This window comes from Ceratotherium simum, chromosome 4, assembly GCF_057802395.1.
Source record: "Ceratotherium simum simum isolate JZ-2026a chromosome 4, ASM5780239v1, whole genome shotgun sequence".
Lineage (NCBI taxonomy): Eukaryota > Metazoa > Chordata > Mammalia > Perissodactyla > Rhinocerotidae > Ceratotherium > Ceratotherium simum.
The window spans coordinates 45,005,088-45,031,324 of record NC_141903.1 but is presented as its reverse complement, the minus strand read 5'-3'; the positions used below and the strand labels follow the sequence as shown (position 1 = coordinate 45,031,324).

At 32.6% G+C, this 26,237-nt stretch overlaps 1 protein-coding gene across 1 annotated transcript in view; it reads left to right on the top strand.

Moving 5' to 3' along the window:
• The window catches only part of ADAMTS19 (ADAM metallopeptidase with thrombospondin type 1 motif 19), a 226,973-nt gene that overhangs the window by 66,048 nt on the left and 134,688 nt on the right, over positions 1-26,237 (top strand). The window contains exon 7 of the mRNA XM_004420243.3: positions 4,628-4,671. Coding sequence (XP_004420300.2) covers positions 4,628-4,671 — 44 coding nt within the window. The remainder of the gene's footprint in view (positions 1-4,627; positions 4,672-26,237) is intronic.

The following is a 26,237-nucleotide window of genomic DNA, read 5'->3' as shown; positions in this document are numbered from 1 at the left end:
TTAGGGTTTACCTCAGTGGCTGTCAAGAAATCATTCAGCTTTTTAAAAATCTTTGATTATAATCCTGGGAACAAGTGTTCTAATGAAGAGAAGTCTTGTTTTGCTTGGATTTGTAAGGTTTTCAGTTTTGAGTCTTGAATATTGAAGGAAATGTCGACCACTAGTTTAACCTATGAGAAGTTTAAGGGTAGAGTAGCTCAATTGGTTGCCTTTTATGAGATAAAAGTCTGTCTTCCCTCCTTATCTAGAGTTGTCTTTCTAATTTTGGCGTGTATTTTCAGAAAGATCATTTTTTACATCATACGACATAAATAATATTAAAACCCCCAATGCTGATGAACAGTCTGGTTATTTAGTTCATTAAAATTTCCTTTTCTTTGCTATTTACTTTTTTTTTTAATGGATGTTTTAATGGTTTTTAACATTGTGAAATTTTGGGTTGTACATTTTTGTTTGTCCATCACCGTATATATGACTCCCTTCACCTCTTGTGCCCACCCCCCAGCCCCACTGCCCCTGGTAACCACAGTACAGTTTTCTCTGTCCATGTGTTGGTTTATATTCCACATATGAGTGAGATCATACAGTGTTTGTCTTTCTCTTTCTGGCTTATTTCACTTAACATAATACGCTCCAGGCCCATCCATGTTGTTGCAAATGGGATGATTTTGTCTTTTTTTATGGCTGAGTAGTATTCCATTGTGTATATATACATTTTCTTAATCATTAAAATTTCCTTTTTTTTGCTATTTACTTTTTAATAATTAACAAAAATGAATCCACTTTGCAACATTTGTTCAGTTGGAACAGTAGACTTTGAAGGCATATGCAAGCAATATTGATAGGATTATATCTTCTCTATATAACAGAAAATATTTTGTTTAGAGTGAAGATTAATGTATCAAGTGATAACAGCCAACTTTCAATTAACCAGGATGGCCTAACTAGTTTATGGATTTATCAGAAAAAAATAATAGCATATTTGAGAAAAACATTAAAATTTTTACAAATTAGTGAAAACATGCCCTACTATTCCTATTATTTGGAAATATGAAGTAATCAGCAGACAGTACATCCTAATACTACATTGTGTCTACTGCATTTGGAGGATGACCCACTCCTTGGCCAGTCATGTGAGAGAGTCTCTGCAACAGGCCTTTTCTAGAGCAAAGATATCTCTGACATGCATTATAAAAGCAGAGGTGTGAGAAAGTAAGGCCACTAAAATAAACCAAAGCCAAATATTTAAGGGTGGAGTTAATTAAGTGAGGGAAGGAAGGGAAAAGGAATAATGTGCAAGGGAGTCTGAGTCCCTACCTTCCTTGAGTCCTTGTGAAATATTGTAGAAGTGTTCTCAGCTGAGACCCACAGGAATAATAAATCTTCCAGTGATTTTTCTGTGAAGCAATTCATGTGATAAACTATCATATTTGTATTATTTTTGTTGTTTATAACTGCAGATGGTAAATGTATTCCTAAATATTGGATGTGATTTAAAGGAATTATGTTTATATTAAGTCCATTTTGTGCCTTATGTTGAAAATATATTATTTAAGGTTACATTTTAACTTCTTTATCCAGGCTCTACCCTTCTCCCCATTACTTTAGTAATCAGGAGTTGATTCTACATCTGTTTCATAGAAATAATCTCTGTGAGACATTTACCAGGAGGAATAGTAAAAAATTATAATTAATTATTGATATTAAAATTCTTCATTCCCTAGTTCATTCATACCCATGGCTACCCACATTTAATTTTTTTTATGTTTCCAACCTTATAGAATAAAAATGACAATATTGTAACAGTCACTATTTTTTACAATAATTTATAACTAACATAATTCCAAGTTGTAGAAAGATATCTTTGAAAAAATATTAAATATCAATTGAGGTCAATGTGAACATCTTATTGAGGCAGTTATGCAGCCTTTTAAAGAGTTTGGGAAAAGCAGCTGCATGATATAAAATGTAGTAATAGAATAAGGCCTATATGGCTTGTTTCTATGTATATTAAGATCTAATGTCAACGATAAACAAATATGTTTCACTATGCTTAATTACTATATGGTAGGTCACAGATTGTATTGAATTTTTTAAATTATGTGGTAATCTGGCTGACTAGATAGTCAGAAAATGTTCCCATTATAGACATCTAGGAATTGTAGAAAAAATATAATAAACATCCTTTTACATGCACAGATAAGCCAAAAACGAAGAGGGCTCTGGCAAAAAATGTAGTAAGCTCCTGAGGTAATGCGGTAGCTGCCATGGGGGGAGTTTATTAGACTTAAAAATTTGGGTTTTGTGGTTTTAAATCCCATATGGAGAAAAGGCTTTGAGGCTGTACAAAGAGGGAAAGTGGAACTGAAATGATTACATGCAGTGAGAACCCTTAGGTACCTACACCCTTAATAAAAGTATGATCTGGTAAAAGCTCTGCAAACAAGCACAGGTTGTCAGTAGGAAGCATTCTGTCTCAGCCATGACCTTAGGCTAGGAAAAAATGGCTCCTCTCGGTGTTCATTACCACAAATGTGATTCCAACATTAAAACACATCATGAAAGCACATGTGAAACTGCTTTAAAGGGGCCCTCTTTCAACTTACACCACACAAGACAACCACAAATAAAGTAAAACTGAATGAGTTCACAATAGAATTCCAAAATATAAGATGATAACATCTTTCATTGTAAGAGCCAAGAGTCATAATAAAGAATAATTAAAAAAACTGGCAGACATTATAAAAAAGTGTGTTCACATGATTTAAAACACACAAAATTTAGAATATGAGAATAATATATTTTGGAAAAAAGAACAGTTGATTTTAAAAATGAGGAAAATAAAACATCTATAAAAGGAATATGGTAGTATACTTAAAATCTCAATTTCTGAGTTGAAGAGCAGATTAGATGCAGCTGAAGAGAGCACTAGTGGATTGGATAATAGATCTGAGGGATTCTCCCATAAGGCTACATAGAGTGATTAAGAGATGGAAATAGAAGAGGGTGCTTGAGAATTACAGACTTCAGAATGAGAAGAACTAACATGCACCTAAAGAAGTTCTAGAAGAGAGTAGAGAGAATGTGAGAGACAATGGTAAAAATTTTTATGTGTTCATGGATCCTCAAATTGAAAAACATACAAAGTACCAATGAAGAGAAATAAAAAAAAAATCAGTGCCTAGACACATCTTTGTGGGACTGCAGAACTACAAAGACAAAAAGAAATCTTAAAACTGACCAGAAACCATGGTATATGTCAATTATAGCTCAATAAAAAAAATTAACCAGAAACCAAATACATGAAAGAAGAGCAAGGTGATTGTAGACTTCTAATCTGTTTATGAATGCTAGAATAAAGTGAAATAATATCTTCAATGTTATTTGAATATATCTTCAATATCTTGAATAATATCTTCAATATCTCCCAATTAGGGTGAATAAAGCCAACTAAAATTCTGTACTCTGCTACTGTTCCATTATGAGTAAATACAAGCTAATGAGAATATGTTCCAGTATGAATAAATGCAAACCAAGGAGATGCTGAAGAATGTACTTGAAGAAAAAGAATAATGAGCTCTCTAGAAAGTAAAGATACAAGATATCACTAAGAAAAGAAATTGCTAAGTAGATAGGCAAATCTAAATAAGCACTGATGGTTTAGAAAAAACTAACTTGAGATTTTAAAAATTGAGATGGAATTATAATGTCAGATAAAAATTACATGAAAGATTGAAAGAAGAGGTTGGATTGAAAGCATTTGATGTCCTTACCTTTTTCAGGAGTAGACTGAAGATAATTTTTAACTTTAGACATTTTAAGTGAATGTGACAGGCAGAATAATGTCCATGTTCTAATCCACAGAACCTGTGACTGTGTTATCTTATATGGCAACAGGGACTTTGCAGATGTGATTATGTTAAGGATTTTGAGATTAGGAGATTATCCTGAATTATCTGGGGGAGCCTAAGGTCACATACCTAGTAAAAGATGTATAAAAATTTCTGTTTTCATAGTTTCCCTCCAAAGCTCATAACTTGTTAGGGAATGCTCTCCAAGATGTAGTAGTCAAATAAAGAGCAAATTATAGAATATTGTTCTTGGTTAGATGTTGCCTATGTAGAAGTACTATTTTCCTCATGCCCTTATTAAAATGATTATTATAAGTCTTTAAAAAATTTGTCAATCTTATGATATAAAATTTTATGTTGTTTTAAATTTTATTTTTTACTTTAAATCTTAAATCTGGAAATTATTTTTGTGTTATGTGAAGTAGGGATCTTATAATATGTTTTAAACAGAAAGCCATGTTTCAACACCAGGTATATATATTTTTTTATAATAAAAAAATGAAATTCTGTAAATTCAAAGCAAGATGGAATTTTATTTTTGAAATATTGTCTCATGAATAAGGACAACATGTTTCAGGATTATATCAGATAAAAATGTATCATAAAAATTTAATTAATCTCACATTTTCTTAGAATTAAAAATTAATCTTATTCTCAGTTTTATTAAATTCTTGGACATAACAGATGTGGTTCAGTTGTTCATATAACTTAAAAATGAGTCACATAACCTCTATTTGTGGAAAAGTTTATCTTCAATTTTCTATTTTTCTTTCTAGGAAAGATTTCTGTGTACACAAAGATGAACCATGTGATACTGTTGGTAAGTGTACACAAAAATTTTTACACTTTTGAGTTCTGGGGACCTTGAACACATAATTTGTTTAAATATAGGGAATTATTTGAGAGTGCCGGTTTTAATGGAATATTTTTAGAATGTCAGAGATATATATTTTCCACCTAACCATTTGTCAATACTTCAGTTACTAATAAAACAGCTTAAAGACATGCATACACTATATATTGGAGAAAATTTTAAACAATGCCTTAAGAATATCATGTGTTTTTTGTTATTTTTTCAGATATATACACATGGGTTCAATAAAATTCTATTATTAGTAGTAAACCAAAACAAACTATATTAATGACAATATGATTGACCTTTTTCAGGCTAACAAATTTGTTTTTGAGTTATATATGCTTGAAGCTCTTTGCAGACTGTGTCACAAAAAGTCCGTCTATTTTGCATGACTCGTGAGGATTTTCTGTACACAAAGTACCAAATATTCTATATTTTGTCCTGGATATCTAAAATCCCTAAAATGTAACCATATAGCGAATGGAATCCATGAAACTACAGTTTTTAATTTTGAAAGAATGGCCACATATATGCTAACATAAACGCATCTATATAAATTTACCTATCCAAATATGTATATAAATATATGTGTAACTATATATAGATATAAACTATGTAACTATATATAAACATACATATATAGCTTTAATTCATGTAGCTATATATAATATTATTAGTAATGTATATTTTTGAGTCATAATATGGTTTTGAAATATCATGTAGGGTTCATTTCTATAGAGTAATAAGTATTTTAATTTAACCCTCCTTGAGGTGTCATTTATTCTTTGTAAGAGAAACAATAAAAAAAGGGATAAAAGCAGAACAAAGGGTTATGGGTATTTAAAAAAATAATTCTAACTAGTTCCGTTAACTTAAGTTCTCATCAATGTGCTCAGATGATTACGATCTTAGATAATAGTTGCTTAGATATTAGCAAGAAGTTATAATAATATAAAGCAGATGATAATGAAATCAAAGGACTATTTGGTTCAGAAGCTGAATTGATTCAAGGATGATCTTCCTAATGTTAACTCACTTACCTGCTTCCTGCATTTTCTTTCTCTTTTCTTGCCTGAAATCTCCAGAAACTACATCTTGATTTATAGTTCTAATCAACCTAACCACGGAAGCTTTCGATTACCAATAAAGCTTGTCTCAAAATAATTACCTTTTTCTTCCACTTCAACAACTATGTCGCCCCTAAAGCCTTCTTTAATACTTTTTGCCTCATTTGAGCACCTGAGAGAAATCAGCAGTTCGGGCAGTCTCTTCCATAATTACACATGCTAACTGCCTCTTTATCTCGTGGACACATGGACTGAAGAAGCAAGTACTAACATGTGGAGAACCAATTTCTGTTTTGATTACGACTATGTTTCACATCTTGCTAAATCTGCTAATTGAAAAAGCATACATATTCGTGATATATATTATCTATCAAACATATTCTGGTTTAAAGCACAGTCGAATAATGAAGTACACTGATGTCTTTGGACTATCAGAGTATGTATGGTTCAGGAGGAAAGTGGTGTAATCATTCCCCAGCTCTATTTGTCCGATCCATTAAGAGTTTGATAAAAATCAGGTTTAAATATAGACAGGATGTGGAAAGTCCATTGCCCTTCCTGAGATCTCCCTGTATTTCTGAGTGCTGAGATTCTCAGGGACACCTCTGGCATCACTAAGTCTTAGTTCTCCCCTCTGTATCTTGTGGCAATTCTTTTTCCCAGCCCAAATATGAGACAAGGCTCTTTTTCCTATTTAGTCTTGAGTAGAGTAAAAGTCTGAAAAATTTTCTCAAGAGAGATAAAATGAAAACCTATAACAAGTCAGAGTAGTGTCTTCATCCCAATCCCCAACCCCCAACAAAAAACCATTTTGTCACACTAACCATGCCTTTGCCTAGAGACATATACACTGATGAGATTTATAAAGACATTTGTGAGAAGTAGGCATTGCGGTTGCCACCCCATCATCCATGCATCTACCACTGTGCAGCTGTGATGCTGTGTAGGGAAGGATACTTCTCCAGGGACAGGTCAGGATTAGGTTACCAAGGGGGTCATTTCAGGACCTCAGGCCTTACCAGTCAGCACATGGCACTGCCCTGGTTGGGACATATGATCTGTCACCTATGTTTGCATCATCAAGCTGAAGAAAGGAACATTTTTCATGGTTGAATCTTGTTCATATGTGTCCCCACTGGATGTAAACAAGGAAGGATGCAACCCTGATGGCTGTAATCACAAAGGATACTAGCCTTTGGATGAATCTGACCTCAGACATTTTAAAATCTCCTATTGTAATACTATTGATTGTATTTTCGTCAGATGCTTTTCTTAAGTCAGTGTATACCTTCTTTCCTCTTACTATTACTGCTATGAAGTCAGCCCATTTCACTTTGGATGCTATAATGAAAATATTGAAAGAGAGGAAAGAGAAAAGAAAGAAGTGAGTTTATTAGTTTGAATAATATGGGCCTGAAAGTTAACTTTAATGTGACAATTTTCCCTACTCTCCTGGGTATAGTGAGAGGGGAAGGACAGCAGTTGGATTTATCTTATTAACTTGAACTATAAATGCAGAGGAATGCCTATATTTTAAAAGCAATAGTAAGACTTATGCTGTGCATTGTAATTTAAGCAACACTTTCGTGGACATTATCTCATTTAATTCTCTCAAAATCTGAACTCTCTAGTTTCATTATCATTATTATTTTATGGATGAAGAAAACTCTGAAATAGAATAGAGCCTGGATTTTGAATTCAGACATCTAGATTTAAATCAGACTCTGCTGTATGTTACCTACATGAAGGTGAATATGGGCACATTATTTAATACCTCAAAAGCTTGGATTCCTCGCTTTTAAAATAAAGGTTACATTATCGACCTCACAGAATATTGTGAAACTGTGATGCTTGCAAAGACAGCTAATTTTTTATTGGCACTCAGTATGCAGTAGTTTTGATCACATTCTCTTACTCCTACATAGAAGCTACCTGTTTGCTCAGCATCACTCTTAGTAAATGGTGGGGCTGTCCTCTGCCTCAAATCTTCTTATTATTATGAAAGTCAGCTTTCCTTTAAAACATGGTACATTCACATAATAGAGGACAATACAACTAGAAGACTGCAGGTGAGGAAAATATCTTTGAATAAGGTCATGGAATAAAATCATATAAATTAACAAATATAAAGAAATGGCAAATGTAAACTTGGAAATAACTCATTTACCAGCATTTTAACTTTGAAAAAATAGGATATTTTGCTTATTTGCTAATGCAAAAGATCTGTATATTTTAGATGAGCTGGGCTATATCAATGTTGTGGGATATTATAAATAAATGCTTGAGTTGATAAGTTGTACTTATTTATTAAGCATATATTTGAAAAGCTATTTAGAGGGTAAAAAGTAAAAGTTGTGTTACTACCCCCGTTAATCACGCTTTTTCTTGTTGTTTTAGTTAGGTAGGATGGTTTGGTAGGTTGTGTGGTAGGTATATAAATACTGGAGGAAAAAAATGCTATTAAAAGTTTTAATCAGCAAAATGTCAATTCTAAAATATATGTGTGCTCACTTTTTAACATCCTTGAAATTGAGATTTCTTTTGCAATCAATGGCTTATTAGAATTGTGTCATAGTTTAATTCAAAGTTTTTTAAATCTTAGGTTGGATGAACTATAATGGTATCCTTAAATTTCAAGAGAAATAAAGTATAATACTGGATGCAAGTGGCAGCTATTTATGTATTGGTATTGCTAGTAAAATTGCCTGACTTTCTGTGGCAGGTGGAATAATGGTCCCCAAAGAGGTCCATGTCTGATCCCTGGAACCTGGGAATATGTTAGGTTACACAGCAAAGAGAAATGAAAGTTGCAGATGGAATTAAGGCTACCAATTGACTGATCTTAAAATAGGAGGATTATCCTGGGCTATCCTGATAAGCCCAATGTAATCACAAGGTCCTTAAAAGTAGAAAAGAGAAATAGAAGAGTTCAGAGTCAGAGGGAGATGTGATTACTGAAGAAAGGCGCAGAGAGATGTGATGTGAGAAGGATTTGACTCGTCATTACTGGTTTTGAAGATGGAGGAAGGGGACCCCAAGTAAAGAATGAGTGGTCTCTAAAACCCAGAAAAAGTGAAGAAACTGATTTTCCCCTAAAGCCTCCAGAAGGGAACACAGACAGCTCTGTGACATCTTGATTTTATCCAGTGCAGTCTGGATCAAGCTTCTAACGTAGAGAATTGTAAGATAATAAATTCAGGTGTTTTAAGCCACTAAATTTGTGATGATTTGTTACAGCAGCCATAGAAAAACGATATACATTCTAGTAAATAATGACCCCCTCTCATCACTTATAGAGAAGGGATAAAGGAACATGGTGCTCTTAAATCTTTACACTGTGCTGTCAACAATTCTGGCTCTATAGTTAAAGAACTGATGAAGAGTATTATTTTAGATAAAAAATAGAAATTAGTACCATGATATATAAGTATATATAAAGAGCAACAAACTGGGGCTTACTAACAAACACGATTAATTATACTTGACCATTTCTAGCTGAGAAACTAGATCAAAGAAATAGTCTATATCATATGGTAACCATGAAAGAAATAAAATCAATTCTTTAAAATATTTCCAAGAAAATACAGGCCCTGATGATTTTACAGATGATTTTTACTAAAATGCCAAGGAGTAGATCATTCTACTATTATACAAACTATTTTAGAGAATAAAAAAGGGTGAATTAAAAGCATATAAATTTCTTACCAAATCCTAAAGAAGACAATGTAAGAAAGAAAAATAATAAGCTATTCTCACTCAGCAAAGAAATGAAAGAATTCCAAACCATATATTGGCAGATATTATCTCACAATGTGTTTTTAAATAACCAAGTAAAATTATTTTATTCAAGGTTTATTCCAGAAATGCAAGGATAGTTTAACATTAGAAAATCTTAAAATGTAACTGTGTAATCCAATTAAAGATAAAAACCATATGATCATCACAATGGATAAAGAAAATATCTTTCATAAAATTGAAAACATATTCATGATGAAAACTCTTGGCAAAATAGGGCAAAGTAGAAACTTTATTAACCCAGTTAAAGATATTTATAAAAAAATGCATAAATACCTTTTTTAAAATCGTGAAGCCTTAAAAGCATTCCTTCTAAAATCAGAAACAAGTAGAGGATTCTATCACTACTTCTATTCAGCAATGTATTGGAAACTTTAGTCCTTACAATGAAATGGATAAGATTGTCTACATTAAAAACAAACATAGAGAATATGGAATTAAATTATTAGAATTAATAGGAGAGTTAGGTAGTTAGCAAATCAATATTCGGTAGCCAGGTATATTTTATATGCAAGCAATAGGCAGATAGACATTTAATTCAAAAATTATATTTAATATATGGAAAAACAAAGTTCTTTGAAATCTATCTAATAATAAATACATAAGATATATGGAGAAAATTATAGAGCTATCTTGCAATTCAATAGAGACATAACTCAATGAAAAGATAAACCATACTTATGGTCTGAAAGACTACAGATGATACGAATGTCCATTTCCCTCAAATTGGTCTATTGATACAACATATTTCTGTAAAAATTCTAACAGGAGTTTTGGAGGAAAATTGACACGCTGATTCTAAATGTTATATGGAGGAGCATAGGCCTAAGAATTGCCAAAACACTAGTGAAGACATATGGAGGGGGAATGTGTTCTCTCAGATATCAAGATGTAATAAATAGGACAATGCAGTTGCACATATTTGGAAAATTGATATATAAGACAAAACACCGGGAGAAGAGGTGCATGGTATTAAGATAAATTGATTATTCATATGGACAAAAGTCAAAGTGAATCACATATTATTTATTTTTTTTTAATTTAGGAAAGAAAATATAGAAAAATAATTTTATATTTTTGAGGTAGAGACATATTTCTCAAAAAGGACACAAAAATGCAATTCATAAAGGAAATTCTTGATGAATTCAACTATATTAATGTTTAAAATTTCTATGTATCAAAAGATATCATAATGACAGTGGGTAAAAGAAAACCCAATCTTCTATCAGGGAGAAGGTACAGTATTTCATGGATTTCCCGGTGCCTCCATTGTCATTGATTTTATGACAATTTTATGACTTTTTTTAATGTACCATGAAAGAGAAAAAAACCCCAATGTAGTAAATTCTAATTGTAAGATATGATCAATTTTAAGACATCATAATGTGAAATAATGTGAATCTTGGAATTAGTGATGTATAGTATTTGCAACACATATAACCAACAAAGTATTAGAACTCAGAGTATAAAAACAACTTCTATAAATCAGTAAGTAAGAAACAAACAAGCAGGTAAACATGCCAAATAGGGCAAAAGATTGTAACAACCATTTTTAGAAGAGAATACATCAGGAGTGAATTTAAAAAAAAAGGAAAGATGTCAGCCTCATTAGTAATAAGGGAAATGCACATTGGATCACTAGGAGATTTCTACCAATGAGATTGATAGAATTAAAAGTCTGACATTATCAAGTGATGGGAATAATGTGAATCTATGGAAGCAGTTTTATACTTCAGAAGGGAATGTAAATTGGTATAACCACTTTAGAAAACTTTCGGCAGTGTCTACTAAAACTAGCATATGTATAACCTGTGATCAGTAATTCCATTCTTAAGCATATACCTAAGAGAATCCTATGTGCACTAAAGAAACATGCAATAGAACATTAACAATCATCAACCAAGAGTAAATTTATAGATCGATATTTGATGAATCAAGAAGCCACGGCATATGTGTGGTGTGTAACTGGAAAATATCACGTAGTGGGAGAGTGTAGAGATGATAAGGTATAAAGCCTCAAGCTATAAAGAATTTCAACGTTTCACTTTTGGTTAGAGGATGAGAACTCTGAAAGTGGGCCTGAGAAAACGTATTTACCCTAGAAATTTAAACATGGATACATAGCATATCAAAGTCTAAAGTTAATGTGTGGAATACAGGAATCCATTGTCCTTAGGACACTTCACATACCCTGCCCTGATTGTAGACTATTATTATTTTTAAAAATTTCTTTCCATTTTTAAAGCCCACAAGGTGGTGTTATGGTTTTCTACAGTGTTTAATTGGATTTATCCACATATTTATGCTCTTATTAGTTCTTCATTCTTTCTTAAAACCCAGATCTTTCTTCTGATTATACTCTCCTGCTAACTGAAGTGATATTTATTAGAATTTCCTTTAGTAAAGATCTGCTGGTGGAAAATCTTTAAGTTTTTGTTAGTCTGAAAATGTTTTAATTTTACCCTCATTTTGAAAGGTATTGTAAGTGAGTATAGAATCCCAATATTCAGGGTACGTTGTTTTGTTTTTTTTTCAGCACGTCGTAGGTCTAGTTCACCTGCCTTCTGGCATTCATTGTTGCTCTTGAGAATTCAACTATCATTCCGAACTCCTTTTAATGTAATATATCTGGTTTTAAGATCTTCTTTTTAAATTCCTTGTTCTGTGCACTCACTATGACAAATGTCCTCCCTTCCTCCCTCCCTTCCTTCCTTCTTTCTTGCCTACCTGCCTGCCTGCCATTATCCATCCATCCACCCAAAATGCCCAGTTCTTGATTTCTTTTTATCCTATTTTTTATTTGTCATGCTTCCTGAATCTGAAGATTCATGTCTTTTATTTATTCTGGAGAATTCTCTTAACAGTATCTCTTTAAATATAGTGCTTACCCCCATTCTTTCTGTCATTCTTTCTGAAAGTCCTGATAAAATCATGTTACAGTTTCTTTTTCTGATTTCTGTTATCTCTTATTCTTTCTTCCTACCCATCTCTGTCTTTCTATGCTGTGCTCCAGGTAACTTTTTCCACTATATTTCTCAGTTTACACTAATTTTCTGTTGTCTTAGAATGCTATTTAATCTATTTAATGTATTTATCAAGAATTTTTAAATTTCAGTGACTCTTTTATTTCTAGACATTCCATTTGATTTTTTCCTGAATCTGCTAAGGCATTTGATGATATATTGAGCCTTCCTCATATTTTCAATCTCTTCTTTAAGGTTTAAATCATTTGAAGTGTACTTTTTGAACAGTCACTAACTAATAATTCTATTATTGATGTTCTTGTGGTTCTAGTCTTTGTTGATTTTGCTGAATCCTGTTCATGGTGCCTTGTCACTTGTAGGTTATATAATTTTGTATTTAAGCTCTTATTATTATTTTTTTCATCTATGAGAATTCTGTGTGGCCTGGGAGAGAGGGTGCCCCTCTCAAGATATAATTTTTATTCACAAATACCTTAGGGGTATTTAAGTTAATTTCTTGGGTTAGTATCCTTGGACCATGCACGTAATGTAAATTAGGTATCCCAACTGTATGAATATTCTCAGGAGAGGCTTTGTTGAGTTTTTTGTTTGTTTTTTATTTTTTTTAAACAGAGTGTGGGTCAAAGTAGTCAAGTTTTTATGCCATTACCTTTTGCCAGGAAGCACTTCGTTTTTCTAACCTATCCCAGCTGCACTTGGTCATATATTCCACTTTCTCAACATTCACGTGTGCTGGAACACTGATTTGGAGAATTGGTGTTATAGTTATGTGACTCCCACAAGTTTTTTAAAAGTAATTTTAGAAGCTGTTCTGTAGATGCTTAAATTGGCTATATGCTATAAGCTAATGATTCTCAAAATTTTTGGTCTTAGCATCCATTTGTACCCTTGAGAATTTTTAAAGATCCCAAAGGCCATTTTTATGTATGTAGTATTTGTCATTGTCACCATATTAGAAATTGAAACTGAGAAATTCTAAAAACATTTTAATTCATTTAAAATGAACAATAATAAACTTACCAAATGTTAGGATAAAGAACATAGTTTTTATAAAAATTAACTACATTATTCAAAACAAAAAATAGTGAGAAGATATGACTATATTTTTGCAAAAATCTCTTTATGTCTGATTTGTAGAAGACAGCTGGGATCTTGTATTTGCTTCCACATGTAAGGTGTTACTGTTTGTTATTTTGGTTAAGTGTATGAGGAAAATCTGGCCTCATAGATATATAGTTGGAAACTGGTTGAGTATTTTCAGATCATTGTAGATATTCTTCTTTGAAAGTACGCTAAAACACCAGTGCTGGTGTTTTAATGGCTAATGGATTGTGACAATGTGGAATCTGAAAGCATGTCAATAAACTTTTATACTCTGTTACATTAATATCTGTTGATATGTCTTACACTTTATGTGGATGTTTTAACTATGCATGGCTTTTTGGCATCATTCAATGGTCAACTGGAAAATATAGGTTCACTGAGTTAGGCAGATCTTCTAAATGTTGACGTGTTTCACCATACTATATATATATAAAAAATCATATTTATCAGTATCACCATCAATCTCATCAGAAAAGTGTCTAAGTGTTGGGAAACTGCCAAGCTCATGGTGATAGATAAAAATTTTCCAATATTCTAATTTCACTTGAATGCTCGATTTTTATTATTGGCAAAAAAAAAAAAAAAAATACCATCAGTTGGTTTCCTTGCAGTGACAGGTTAACTTTGTTAATTTTTGGGTAAATATCAGCCAGATTCCCAAGTCTGAATAACAAAGGTTTGTCTTTTAGGCATTCTTTCAAGTAAAAATGGTGTTCAATGAGTAGCACAGTTAGTTCAGCTCATATCTCAAACAATCTCACGGTTCTTTTCCTAGAGACAATTTCATATTTTTGTCTGCCGCAGAAATGCTTTATCCATACTTCCTTTTCGTTATACAACATATTAAAAAATGTGTATACTCAAGAGTTTAGATTTAATAAGGTTAATACATTTTGCTGCTTCATCTAGGACATTTTAAAGTGAAATTGGCATTTTTCCTCCTGGGAGTGAGTGGCAGTGAAAAATAAAATGACTGACAGTGAAGTTTGGTGCCTTCCTTTGTGCTAGGCAATGTTAGCCACCATTGCTTTTGCACTTTTAATGTAAGTGTTGACAGTTTTGACCTTGTGGACCTCTTGAAAAGATATTAGGGATCCACTGAAGAGACAGTCAATGTTGGTTGTCAGTGATCACTTGTGTGTGTGTGTGTGTATGTGTCTGTGTGTGTTTCATGAAACCTTTCAAGGACTTTAAAGTATAGAAAATTGGTAAACACTTAGAGCTGGCAAAGGTACATGTTGATCAATATTAGTTTCCAGCTGGTAAACACTTAGAGCTGGCAAAGGTACATGTTGATCAATATTAGTTTCCAGCTATGAATATTTTTCTAATACTTGTTGATGAGAAAGGCTGTGCATACTTTACCAACAAATTTCCAACTGTAGGTGCTTTGACCCTCCCTGCTAAGACTTAGATGCTTCCATATTATTAATAAACTCGCTTCTCGTCTTTCAGCAGGTTGGAATGATAGTTTATTCTTCTGTAGCCTTCTGAATAATTCTGATTTTATGTACTTGCAAATTGTCAAACAGGCAGACAGACCACCTAGGAAGCAACTGCCAAAAAGAAACATATTCAGAGACTAAAACATACTTAAATAACCCTTTTATGTTGACATGGTACATGTGAGAATCTCCAGACACTTCCCTTTCCAAACCAATACATTCTCCAAACCACATTTCAGCAGAAGTAATCATTTTTATTGGGTGAGAAGAAGAGGTCAAGCCAATTTTTTTAAGTAGCTTAATTTTCATTAAACAGCAGTTGTGGCATCTTCTCCTCCATTGTGGCACCTAATGCACAGAGAATTTCAGAGACTGAGAATACTTGAAGAAATCACTGAGATAATCTGTCTACTCTAATAATACCCTTTGGGTTAGAACTATATTATTTCTGCTGAAAAACCAAATTTAGTTTAATATTCAGTGTTTTGAAATTTGTAATCCTTTTGACTAGGCAAAGAATGAAGTTAACTTTTTTTCTATGTAAATCTTACTTTCTAAGTGAATTAGTAGAACTGTGCAATAATAAATGGGTGTTACTTTAAGCCACTACACTTGTGGTAATTTGTTATGCAGCAATAAAAAACCAACACATGCAGACTAAAGAATGCATATTATTATGCTTTGATTGGGGGTTTATATCCTGGAAAAAAATGAGGCCACCTTGGATGAAAGTACACTTCATGGCCCTCTGTGGAAGCAGAGCAAGAGAGAAGAAAATGTTTGTTAAGGAATAAAAGTTAGGGGAGAAATTCAAAGCTATTTCTACTTACCATACCTGATGGCACAGTATAACAGTGAAAAGATTTTAAGAGGATTTTGCAAGGATTTACTACAATCCTACAATCTTTACAATTCTCCACATTTAATATTTCTTTTCCCTTGTCTCATCAGTGATGAACAAAAGCACATGAAAGTGAAGTGGGTCTGAACACTTGCCCTGTGTAGCAGAAAGGAAACAGGTAGGGAAAACTGGGTCTTGAAGTAGGTAAATTGGTTGGCACCAGCTTGGAATATAGGAAAATGCACCAATCTTTGGGCATCCAGCAAAGAAAATAAGCAAACCCAAGGGAATCAGACTGGGTTGGGGCACGACTCTAACTTTGCAATAAAAAGGCCTGTGAAGTTCTTCTATTGATAAGGTGATCATATAATCTGTAATTCATGCTAAGACACTTTGAAAAGTTAAAGGAGGCATAATTAATAATTATGCTTGGAAAAAACATAAAATGAGAAGCCCCAGGCAAACTAGCTGTATGGTCACTCTATTATTAATGAGCATGTTTGAGGCATACTTTTACGTATTCATCAGATTTGTAAATTATATGTTAAAAAGTACTTATTAAGTTACAACAATTATTTCTGTACTTTAGATCTTTCATTACTTAATACCCCAATAATAATAATTAAACTTACTGGGAATCAACATATAAACATTTGTTGCATATATTGGAAGCTGGTTTCACATCATTTCTCTCACGCTTGCTTTCCCTCAATCTAGATGGCCGCAGAGCATTGGCTATTGGTGCATTATAAGGGTCTGAGTCTCAGACCATTTATATATATCAGATATAAAGAGGATGATAACCCTCATGATGTTCTAAATTCCGATATCTGAAAGGCCTGGAAACATACTTAGAAGATAATATGAACTATTCCTCTTTATTTGTCCTTCTGCCTCAATTTTTATTGGTTCTTCCATTTCAGATGATCTTCTTTTCACTTCTCTGTCTCTCTATCTCTCTATTTTTTTCATTTGTTCAATTTTCTCCAGTATATTGGAACACCTACTGTGTGCCTAAGAACATATTAGGTGCCAGGTGCTAGCGATAGTGTGGTGACTAAAATGAACCTACTTCCACATTCTTTTAAATCTTTTCCTTTTTGCTGTCCTTTTATAATTCTTGCCTAGGTAACTACAAAAATTTCCCATTTGTCTTTCTTTTACTCTGAGCCAACTTTCTCTCCACAGATATGCTGTCATGGCTTCCAAGCATAAATGCACTGGTACACATCTCTTAAGTATCAAGAAGCCTTAGTATTTTTTAGAGATCTGGATATCATCTATCATCAAATTTTAATAATCTTGTGATGATCAGAAGACAGTGCCTTGATCTCAGTAAAAATTTTTTTATATGATTTATTTCTTTTTTTAAAGCAATAGTATTGAAGAAAATAGTTTATAAATCATTTTTTCTTTTTAATTATTAATATGTAATAATATTAATGTAACCTATAATATTTTAATGTAAATGTTTAGTAGGTCAATTCTATTATAGTGTATACAATATTATCAATTATACATGACAAAATATGCAGAAACTGTCTAAGCCCATACAAAAGAAAATGCTTTTTCAGATATTGCAATGATTTGGGTCTGTAATACCTAAATAATCTAGTGATGCAGCAAATTTGTCATTTTGTATTTGTCATATCTTCCCAATTCTGGTCCTTAAGTAGTTGGAAAATGGTAATGACTCTAGAGAATATTGAGATTATGGGGATGCTTCATTTGCATTTTAGAAATAATAAAATTCTGTAGGTAATTTTCTTTAAATGACGAGATGCTAGTTCTTATTGTTTTTTTGCAGACAAGAAACTATCTGTGTCTAGTTTAAGGTAAGCTGGAGTAAACACACTCCACTCTTCTCTCTCGAATGCAGCTATAAAACGTGGGAGAATGGATCAGCTATTTGAGGATTTTAAAAAGTATATAGTAGCATGCAGATTGGGAAGAAGACGAGAATTTGAAGTACCACCAAATCAGCAGTGAGTTTATTATTTTTCTCTCTCTCTCCTGGACTCAACACAGCCCCAACTTGGAAGTGGTCATTAGGACATGTATAGAGAGAGCTCTAGGGAATCCTTCTAGTTTGAATCAAGGACCAGGAAAGTCCACTACTGTTCAGAGAAAGTGGAGGAAATCTCCCCTTTAAAAAAGTTGTCTGCATTCTCTCCTGCCCCATCTGCCAAGCAATCCTATGATAGTGGCAGTGGGGACAGCAACAGTGAGAGCAACAGGACTCATAAAACTCTGAGATGAACCTTCCTCTCTGATCTGAGGAGCTTTTATGCCAAGAGGGTGGGGTGAATCCCATTGCTTTTAGTCTCTGTCCTCCTGTTGCTTAGACCTAGAAGCAGATGCAGTCATGAGAAGTGCACAGCAGAGTGGGGTAATGAAAGGCTAAACTTTCTGGGAGCAGGACTGAAATGAAAACCACAGGGACATGGAAGGTACCAGGGAGATAATAGAGAGGGAGGAGCTAGGGAAAGTAACTCCATAAAGCTGTTTATCAACTCCTTTGCTCACCTCTAAGCTTTCCATGTGTGAATATAACCCTAAGATCTCTTTGAGAAATGAGCTACTAAGCTACTGAGCCACCTATGTCCCAGACTGGTCCGTAGGTGACAAACACATAGGATAGATTTGAATTAGCAAGGAAAAGTCTTTGAAAATTGACAATGAAAATTTGACAAGGAAACCAAAGCCCACAGAAGACTTGGAAGTTTAGAACTTACATCCTGAACCCAGCTAAGCGATTTTATGCTAAAAAAAAAATTAAGAAGTATCAGCATTCTGCATAGGATTTAAATAAGACTGAAAGTCTCATGATATAAATTTGAAGTGTCCAGGGTACAATACAAAATTACACCACCTATGAAAAATAGGAAAATCTCAATTTGCTTGAGAAAAGACACTCAACAGATGCCCACCCTGAGATGGCACAGATTTTGGAATTATATGACAAGGACTAAAATATCTATTATAAAGATGTTCCAACAAGTAAGGGCAAACATTCTTGAAATGAATGGAAGGATAGAAAGTCTCAGAAAATAAATAGAATATATAAAGAAAAACCAAATGGAAATGTTAGAATTAAGAAAAGAATAACCAAAATTAAAATCTCTCTGGATGTACTGAATAGTAGAATGGAGAGAGAAAAGAGTCAGTGAACTTGATGATAGATCAGAAGAAATTATCTGATCTGAACACCAGAGAGAAAAGAAGATTGGGGGAAAAAATATGAATAGAGTCTCGGGGATCTGTAGGAAGCATCATAAGTAGTCATCATGGGTCCCAGAAGGAGAAAGAAGGAAAGAAGAAATATGACTGAAGACTTCTCAAATTTGGCAAAAGATTAAAACCATCAGATTCAAGAAGCCAAGTAAACTCCAAACAAGAAATACCCAAAGAAGTGCACAGCTGGAGATATCATAATCAAACACTGAAAGCTAAAGACAAAGAAAAAGTGACACAAAAACCCCCAGTATTCTTAGGGGAACAGTGATTCTAATGACAGCAGATTTCTCATGACAAACCATGAAAGCCAGAAGGGTGGCACACCATTTTTAGAATACTGAGAGAAAGGATTGTCAATGTAGATGAAGGTGAAATAGGGCAGTCTCAGATGAAGAAAAATTAAGAGAATTTATAATAAAAAGAGCTACTTTAAAAAATTGCCAAAGTAAGTAATTCTGATGGAAGGGAAATTATACTTAAAGGAGACTTGGAACATTAGGAATGAAGAAAGAGCAAAAGAAATGGCAAATATGTGGATAAATATAATAGACTTTTTCTCATCTTTGGTATTTTAAATTTTAGATAGTTAAAAGCAAAAATTATAACACCGTCTGATGAAATTTGTGATGTACGTAGCTGTAATACATAAGAGAACTACAACATACATGGAGGAGGGTAAAGGGTCCTACATGGTATTGAACTTTCCACATTTCACTTGAAGTGGCAAAATATTGATTCTAAGTAGACTGAAAGTTGAATAGGTATAATGTAAAACCTGCAGTAAACAACCACTAAACAAGCGTACAAAAAGATGTAGTTAAAAACATCATAAATACATTAAAATGGAATACTTAAAAATTTGAGACCTTCCCTCTTTTCAAAGGTTTTTGTTCAAAAGAGCAAAAAGTCAGGAAAGGGAAACAGACAGAAGGAAAACAGAGGATACAAACCACATCAACAACAAAAAAGAAACAACAAGATGGTAGACCTAAATCCCAACACACTAATAAGAGTTGAAGCACACCATTAAAAAAAAGAGATCCCCGGAATGGGTTAAAAAAAAAACAAAGCCACAACTCGTTTCTGTCTGCAAGAAATTCACTTCAAGTGTAATACATAGGTTAAAAGTAAAGATATGAAAAATATATGCCATCAAAAACTAATAAAAACTAAAAACACTCAAATGACTATATTAATATCAGACAATGTAGATTTCAGAAGAAATAAAATTACCAAGAACTAAGAGGGACATTATATAATAATAAAACAGTGAATTCACTAAGATGTAATGATCTTAAATGTTTCAGCACCTAAAAATAGAGCTTTAAAATTAGTTAAATAAAAACTGACCGAACTAAAAGGAAAAATAGACAAATGCACACTTATATTTGGAGATGTCACCGCTCTTGTCTTAGTAATTGATAGAACCAGTTAACAGAAAATCAGCAAGCATATGAAAGAATTGAATAATAATATTAACTAACGTTTACTCACTGCTCTACCCCAAATAGCAAAATACACAGGCTTTTCAAGCAACATGGAAAATTTTCCAAGACAGAACATTTTCTAGCTCATAAAACAAACTTTTACATATTTAAAAGAAATGAAATCATACAGTGTATGTTCTTGAACATAATGGAATTAGACTAGAAATCAATTGCAGAAAGATAACAAAATATTCTCCAAATATTTGGAAAATAACATATTTCTAAATAATTTATGGGTCAAAGAGGAAATTTCAAGGAAAATTAGAAAATGATTTGAACCGGAAGAAAAAAAACATTTTATTTTAGGTGATGCAGATAAAGCAATGCTTAGAGGGAAATTTATAGGGTTAACCATTTTTATTAAAAAGAGGAAAGATTTCAAGTCAATAATCTAAGTTTCTACCTAAATAAGCCGAAAAGGAGGAGCAAGCAAAACAAAACAAACATCCTCATATCAAATAGAAGGAAAGAAATAATAAAGATAAGAGCATAAATCAATGAAATGAAAAAAGAAAAACAATAGTGAAAATCAGTGGAAGGAAATCTAGTGTTTTGAAAATGTCAATAAAATTTTAAACCTCTAGTAAGTTTGACAACGAAAAGTAGAAAATAGGAACAGTCTACTAATATCAGCAATGAAAGGAGAGATATCATTACAAATTACTCAGACATTAAAAGAATCATTAGGGAATAATACAAACAGCTCTATGCACATAAATTTGAGAACTTAAATTAAATAGACGAATTCATGGAGAACCACAAACAAAATGTACCCAAGATAAAATAGATAGCCTGAATAATCCTATACATATTAAAGAAATTGGATTTGTAGTTTAAAGCCATCCAAAAATGAAATCTGCAGGTCCAGGAAGTTTCATTGGTGAATTCTTTCAAAGAAGAAATAATATCAATTCTACATTATCTCTTTAAGAAAATAGAATGGTGAGGATGTTTCCTGACTCGTTTTATGAGGCCAGCATTACTCTAATATTAAAACCAAACCAAGAAGTACAAGGGAAACAAAAACAACAGGAACTATAGACCAATATTCCTCCTGACCATAGACACAAATATTAGCAAACTGAACCCAGCAATATACAAGAATAATAGAACAGAACCAAGCGGGGCTTATCTCAATATCTGAAAATCAATCTGTGTAATCAAACATATTAAAAGTTTAAGAAAGAGACAAATGATTATATCAACTGATGCAGAAAAAACATGACAAAATTCATCCTCCATTCACCATAAAAACTCTCAGAAACTTAGGAATAGAAGGGAACTGCCTTAATCTGATAAAGGGTATCTACAAAGAAAATAACAGTTATCATCATATTTAATGGTGAAAGAATGAATATTTTCCCACTCAAACTGGAACAAGTCAAGTTTGTCTACTCCATCCTTGCTATAGAAGTCCTAGAAGTGGAATAGGTAAGAAAAATAAATGAAAGGCATAAATAATTTGAAGTAAGACATAAAACTGTCCCTCTTTGCAGAAAACATGATTGTTTACACAGAAAATGACAATGAATATATGAAAAAACTCCTAAAACTGAGTTTAGCAGGCTCACAGAATACAAAGTCAACAAACAAAAACCCAATATATTTTTATGTACCAAAATTGAATAGTTGTTCAATTCTAGAATTGTTGAACTAAAACTGAACATTTTGGAAACCGAAAGTTTAAATATGTATGTGTATGTGCGTGTGTGTACATATATATATATGTACACACATATATGTACATATGTAATAATATAAAATCTAATTTTAGTATGTGTGTATATGTATATAATTTATCATAGTTCTAAAATGAAATATCTAGGTATGAATTTAACCAATTATGTACAGATTCTGTGTCCTAAAGACTACAAAATGCTGATGAGAGCAATAAAAGAAGATCTAAATAAATAGAGAGACATACTGTATTCCTAGATTGGAAGACAGCATAGCATAGATGCAGTTCTTCTCAAATTGATCTATAGGTTTAACACAATTCCAATCAAAATTCAAGCACCTTTTTGTAGATATAGACAAGATGATTCTAAAATTTATATGAAAAGGCAAATAACTGAAGAGCCAAAACAATTTTGAAAATAAAAATAGTTTTGGAGGAACCTTACTACCTGATTTTAAGACTTACTACAAAGCTTCGGTAATCAAGACAGTGTACTATTGGTTAAGGAATCGGTATGTAGGTCAATGGATCAAAATAGAGTTTCCAGAAATAGATCCATACAAACATGGCCAATTGATTTTCTACAAAGGTACAAACTCTATTCAATGAAAAAAGAATCATCTTTCAACAGATGGTCTTAAAAAAAATTGGACATCAGTATGCAAAATAATGAACTCCATGCAAAAGTTAATACAAGATGGATTATTGATCTAAATGTAAAATGTAAAACTATAAAAACTTAGAAGAAAACATAAGAAAAAATCTTTGTGACCTTGAAGTAGGTAAAGAGTTTTTTAGATATGACAGGAAAAGCGTGATCCATGAAAGGAAAAATTGATGAACTGGATTTCCTCTATATTAAAACAATAACAAAAATACTTTTGCTCTGTTAAGGGATTAAAATCCAAGTTAAGGACCAGGAGAAAATATTTATAAATCACATATCTAGATACAAGGACTTATATACAGAATATATCAAGAACTCTCAAAGCTCAACACTAAGAAAACACATAATTTAAAAATGTGCAAAAGACTTGAAGTGACACTTCACAAAAAGGATATATGAAAAGATGTTCAACATCGTTTGTCATTAAGGATATGCAAATTAAAACCACAGTGAGATATCACTGTATACCAATTACATGAGTAAAATTAAAAATGCTGACAAAACCAAGTGGTGGTGAGAATATAGATCAACTTTAAGTCTCATACATTGCTGCTGGGAATGCAAAATTTTACAGCTACTTGGGAAAACAGTTTGGGAGTTTCTTATAAAGGTAAACATAGACTTATCATATGACCCAGTGATCCCATTCCTGAGTATTTACTTCAGAAAAATAAAACTTATCTTTACCCAAAACCTGTCATAAATGTTTATACCTACTTTATTCATAATTGCCTGAAACTGGAAACATTCCAAATATTCTTCAATGGGTGAATGGATAAACAATCTGTGGTATATCTGTATAATGAAATGCTATACAGAAGTGAAGAGGAATGAACTATTCATCCATCTATCAGTTTGGAGGAATCCCAAAGCATTATGCTGAGTGAAAGAAGCCAGTTTCAAAAGGTTAATACCGTGCGATTACATCTTAAGACATTCTCTAAAAGACAAACCTATAATGATGATCAGATGAGTGATTGCCATTGGTTAGGGGGTGGAGGAGGATGTAACTCTAAAAGGATAGCACAGGGAAGTTTTGGGGAGTGATGGACCTGTTCTGGCTCCTGATGGTGGTGGTGGTTACACAAATCAATACAAGTGTTAAAATTCATAGAACTGTAGAATAAAAAGTAAATCTTACTGTATATGAGTTTATAAATTAAAAAAGAGAAAAAAGTTATATGATCATTAGATTTGCTTTTAGCATTAAAAAGGGGGATTCCACAAAGCTTTCTGCAGGTTGCATCCTGCAGAAGGGTATCTGATCTACAGGGTCTAAGGGGAAGGAGGGACTGAAATCCAGCCCAGACTTCACCTGCCAAGCTTTTTCTAATCCTTCCATTCACTTGGGAAATCTTTTTAATAAATGGTTTCCCCAGTGTTGTTCCTCTTTTTAATTCGCACTAATGCACTTTTCTCTCTGAGGCCCTGCTAAGAATTGATCATTTTTGCAGATTTTAGTGTATGTTCAGATGTATTGTTTTAGAATTTCCAAATGGAAGGCTATTTCTTTGTTGTTCTTTGTTCCCTCTATCCCTGTTTAAATTCTACCCATTCTTCAGAACCCTGCTTAATTTCCACTTTTGGACTTCCTGGATTATCTCTCCCTCTACCATGCATGAACTTGGTAGACTTCAGTATAACTTTCTTATAACTTGCATTCCATTCTCTCTCTCTCTTTCTAATCTCTTTATGGGCAAGGATCTTGCTCAATGCTTGCCTGTGTCCTCACCACATAACACAGTGGTTGATCATCCCAGATGCTCAATCTACATATTTCTGAATAGAAATGAATTCCTGATAAGAAAATAACATCTTCCCAATGGTTTACAATAAAAGCGAGGCTAGACTTATCTTGTTTAATTCTTGGCTGCTGGCATATATCTTATTAGGCACAGGCCTGAACATCAATCAGACACTTTATATTTCTATTTTGGCAGGACATGTTGCAGGGATAAGACTCAGATACATAATTCTTAAGGAATTATTATGAAAAGTAGTTGTTCTCTTCTCAAGATATTTCTCTTCTCAAGATCCTTTTCTGTTAAAGATTGATTTTAATTATAGAATTTTGTTTATGTTAGAAAGTGTTTTAATGGTGCTGTAAAACACCGTATGAATATTAAAATATGCTGAGTATATCCTTGGGAAACGAAAACCGTCTTAATTTAGAAAACTCTCTGAGGTCTTCTTTGTAGTTTTTAGAGTTGTTATTGTAAGCGTCTGGAAGTGCAGCTTTGTGTTCACTACATACTTAAACAATGTTGGCAGCGAACAATAATACTTGTTAAGCATCTACTATGTGCCACGGTTTTTTAAATACATCACCTCATTTAACCCTTCAAGAGTTCTCTGTTATAAGGGATTGATACCGCATTTTACAAATAAAAAATTAAATCTAATATTTAATGGTTACTGTGTTTCGGATAGGCCAACATATGCTTGAAATATGTTATCTAAATTAATTAGCATTTGTAAGACAAATTATTAATTTCCTAATTTTACTGTTGGGAAATCTGAGGCTCAGAAAAAAGAACTAACTTTCCTGTGGTCACAAAGCTGAAAATCGAGGCCGGAACTCAAACCCTAGAATATTTGACACAAGAGCATCTATTCCTAAAACTATATTCTTTGCATTTTGTCTTTTTTATACTTAACGTAGAAAACAGGTCATGAAAAATTTATTATTGAATTCCAATCAGGATTTTAGAAAGTATCAAATCATCTCAGAGAAAAATTTTAACTGGTTTATTTACTATTAACTACCTCAGTGTACAAACCTAAAAAACTAAGATTTTAAAAATGCATCTGGAGTTGAAATCATTTGTGGTTAAGCAAACATATATTTTATTTAACAAATTATGTCAAAATTAATATTTTAAATATTAGTTGTTGAGATTTAAGAACATCAGATGTTTGTAATTGTATTGTAATTATAATTATATTCTTTAGATTTCTCCAGTTTGTAGAATTCTTTCTTTCTTTTATTCTAATAAAAACACTGATCATACAGAGTAGAAAGCAAGTTATGAAAAGTAACAAAATGATTAAAAATGGGTATGTTGAAAAAAGAATGTTGTGTAGGACTATTGTGAAGTTTGAGGTAGTTTGTAGTTATAAATGAATGCTGTCAATGTTTTTACTAGTATACTAAAAAAGCAATTTATACAGCTTTTTAGTAACACGATATTTTTAGTTTTAATTGTCTCTGTTTAATGCCTTCAG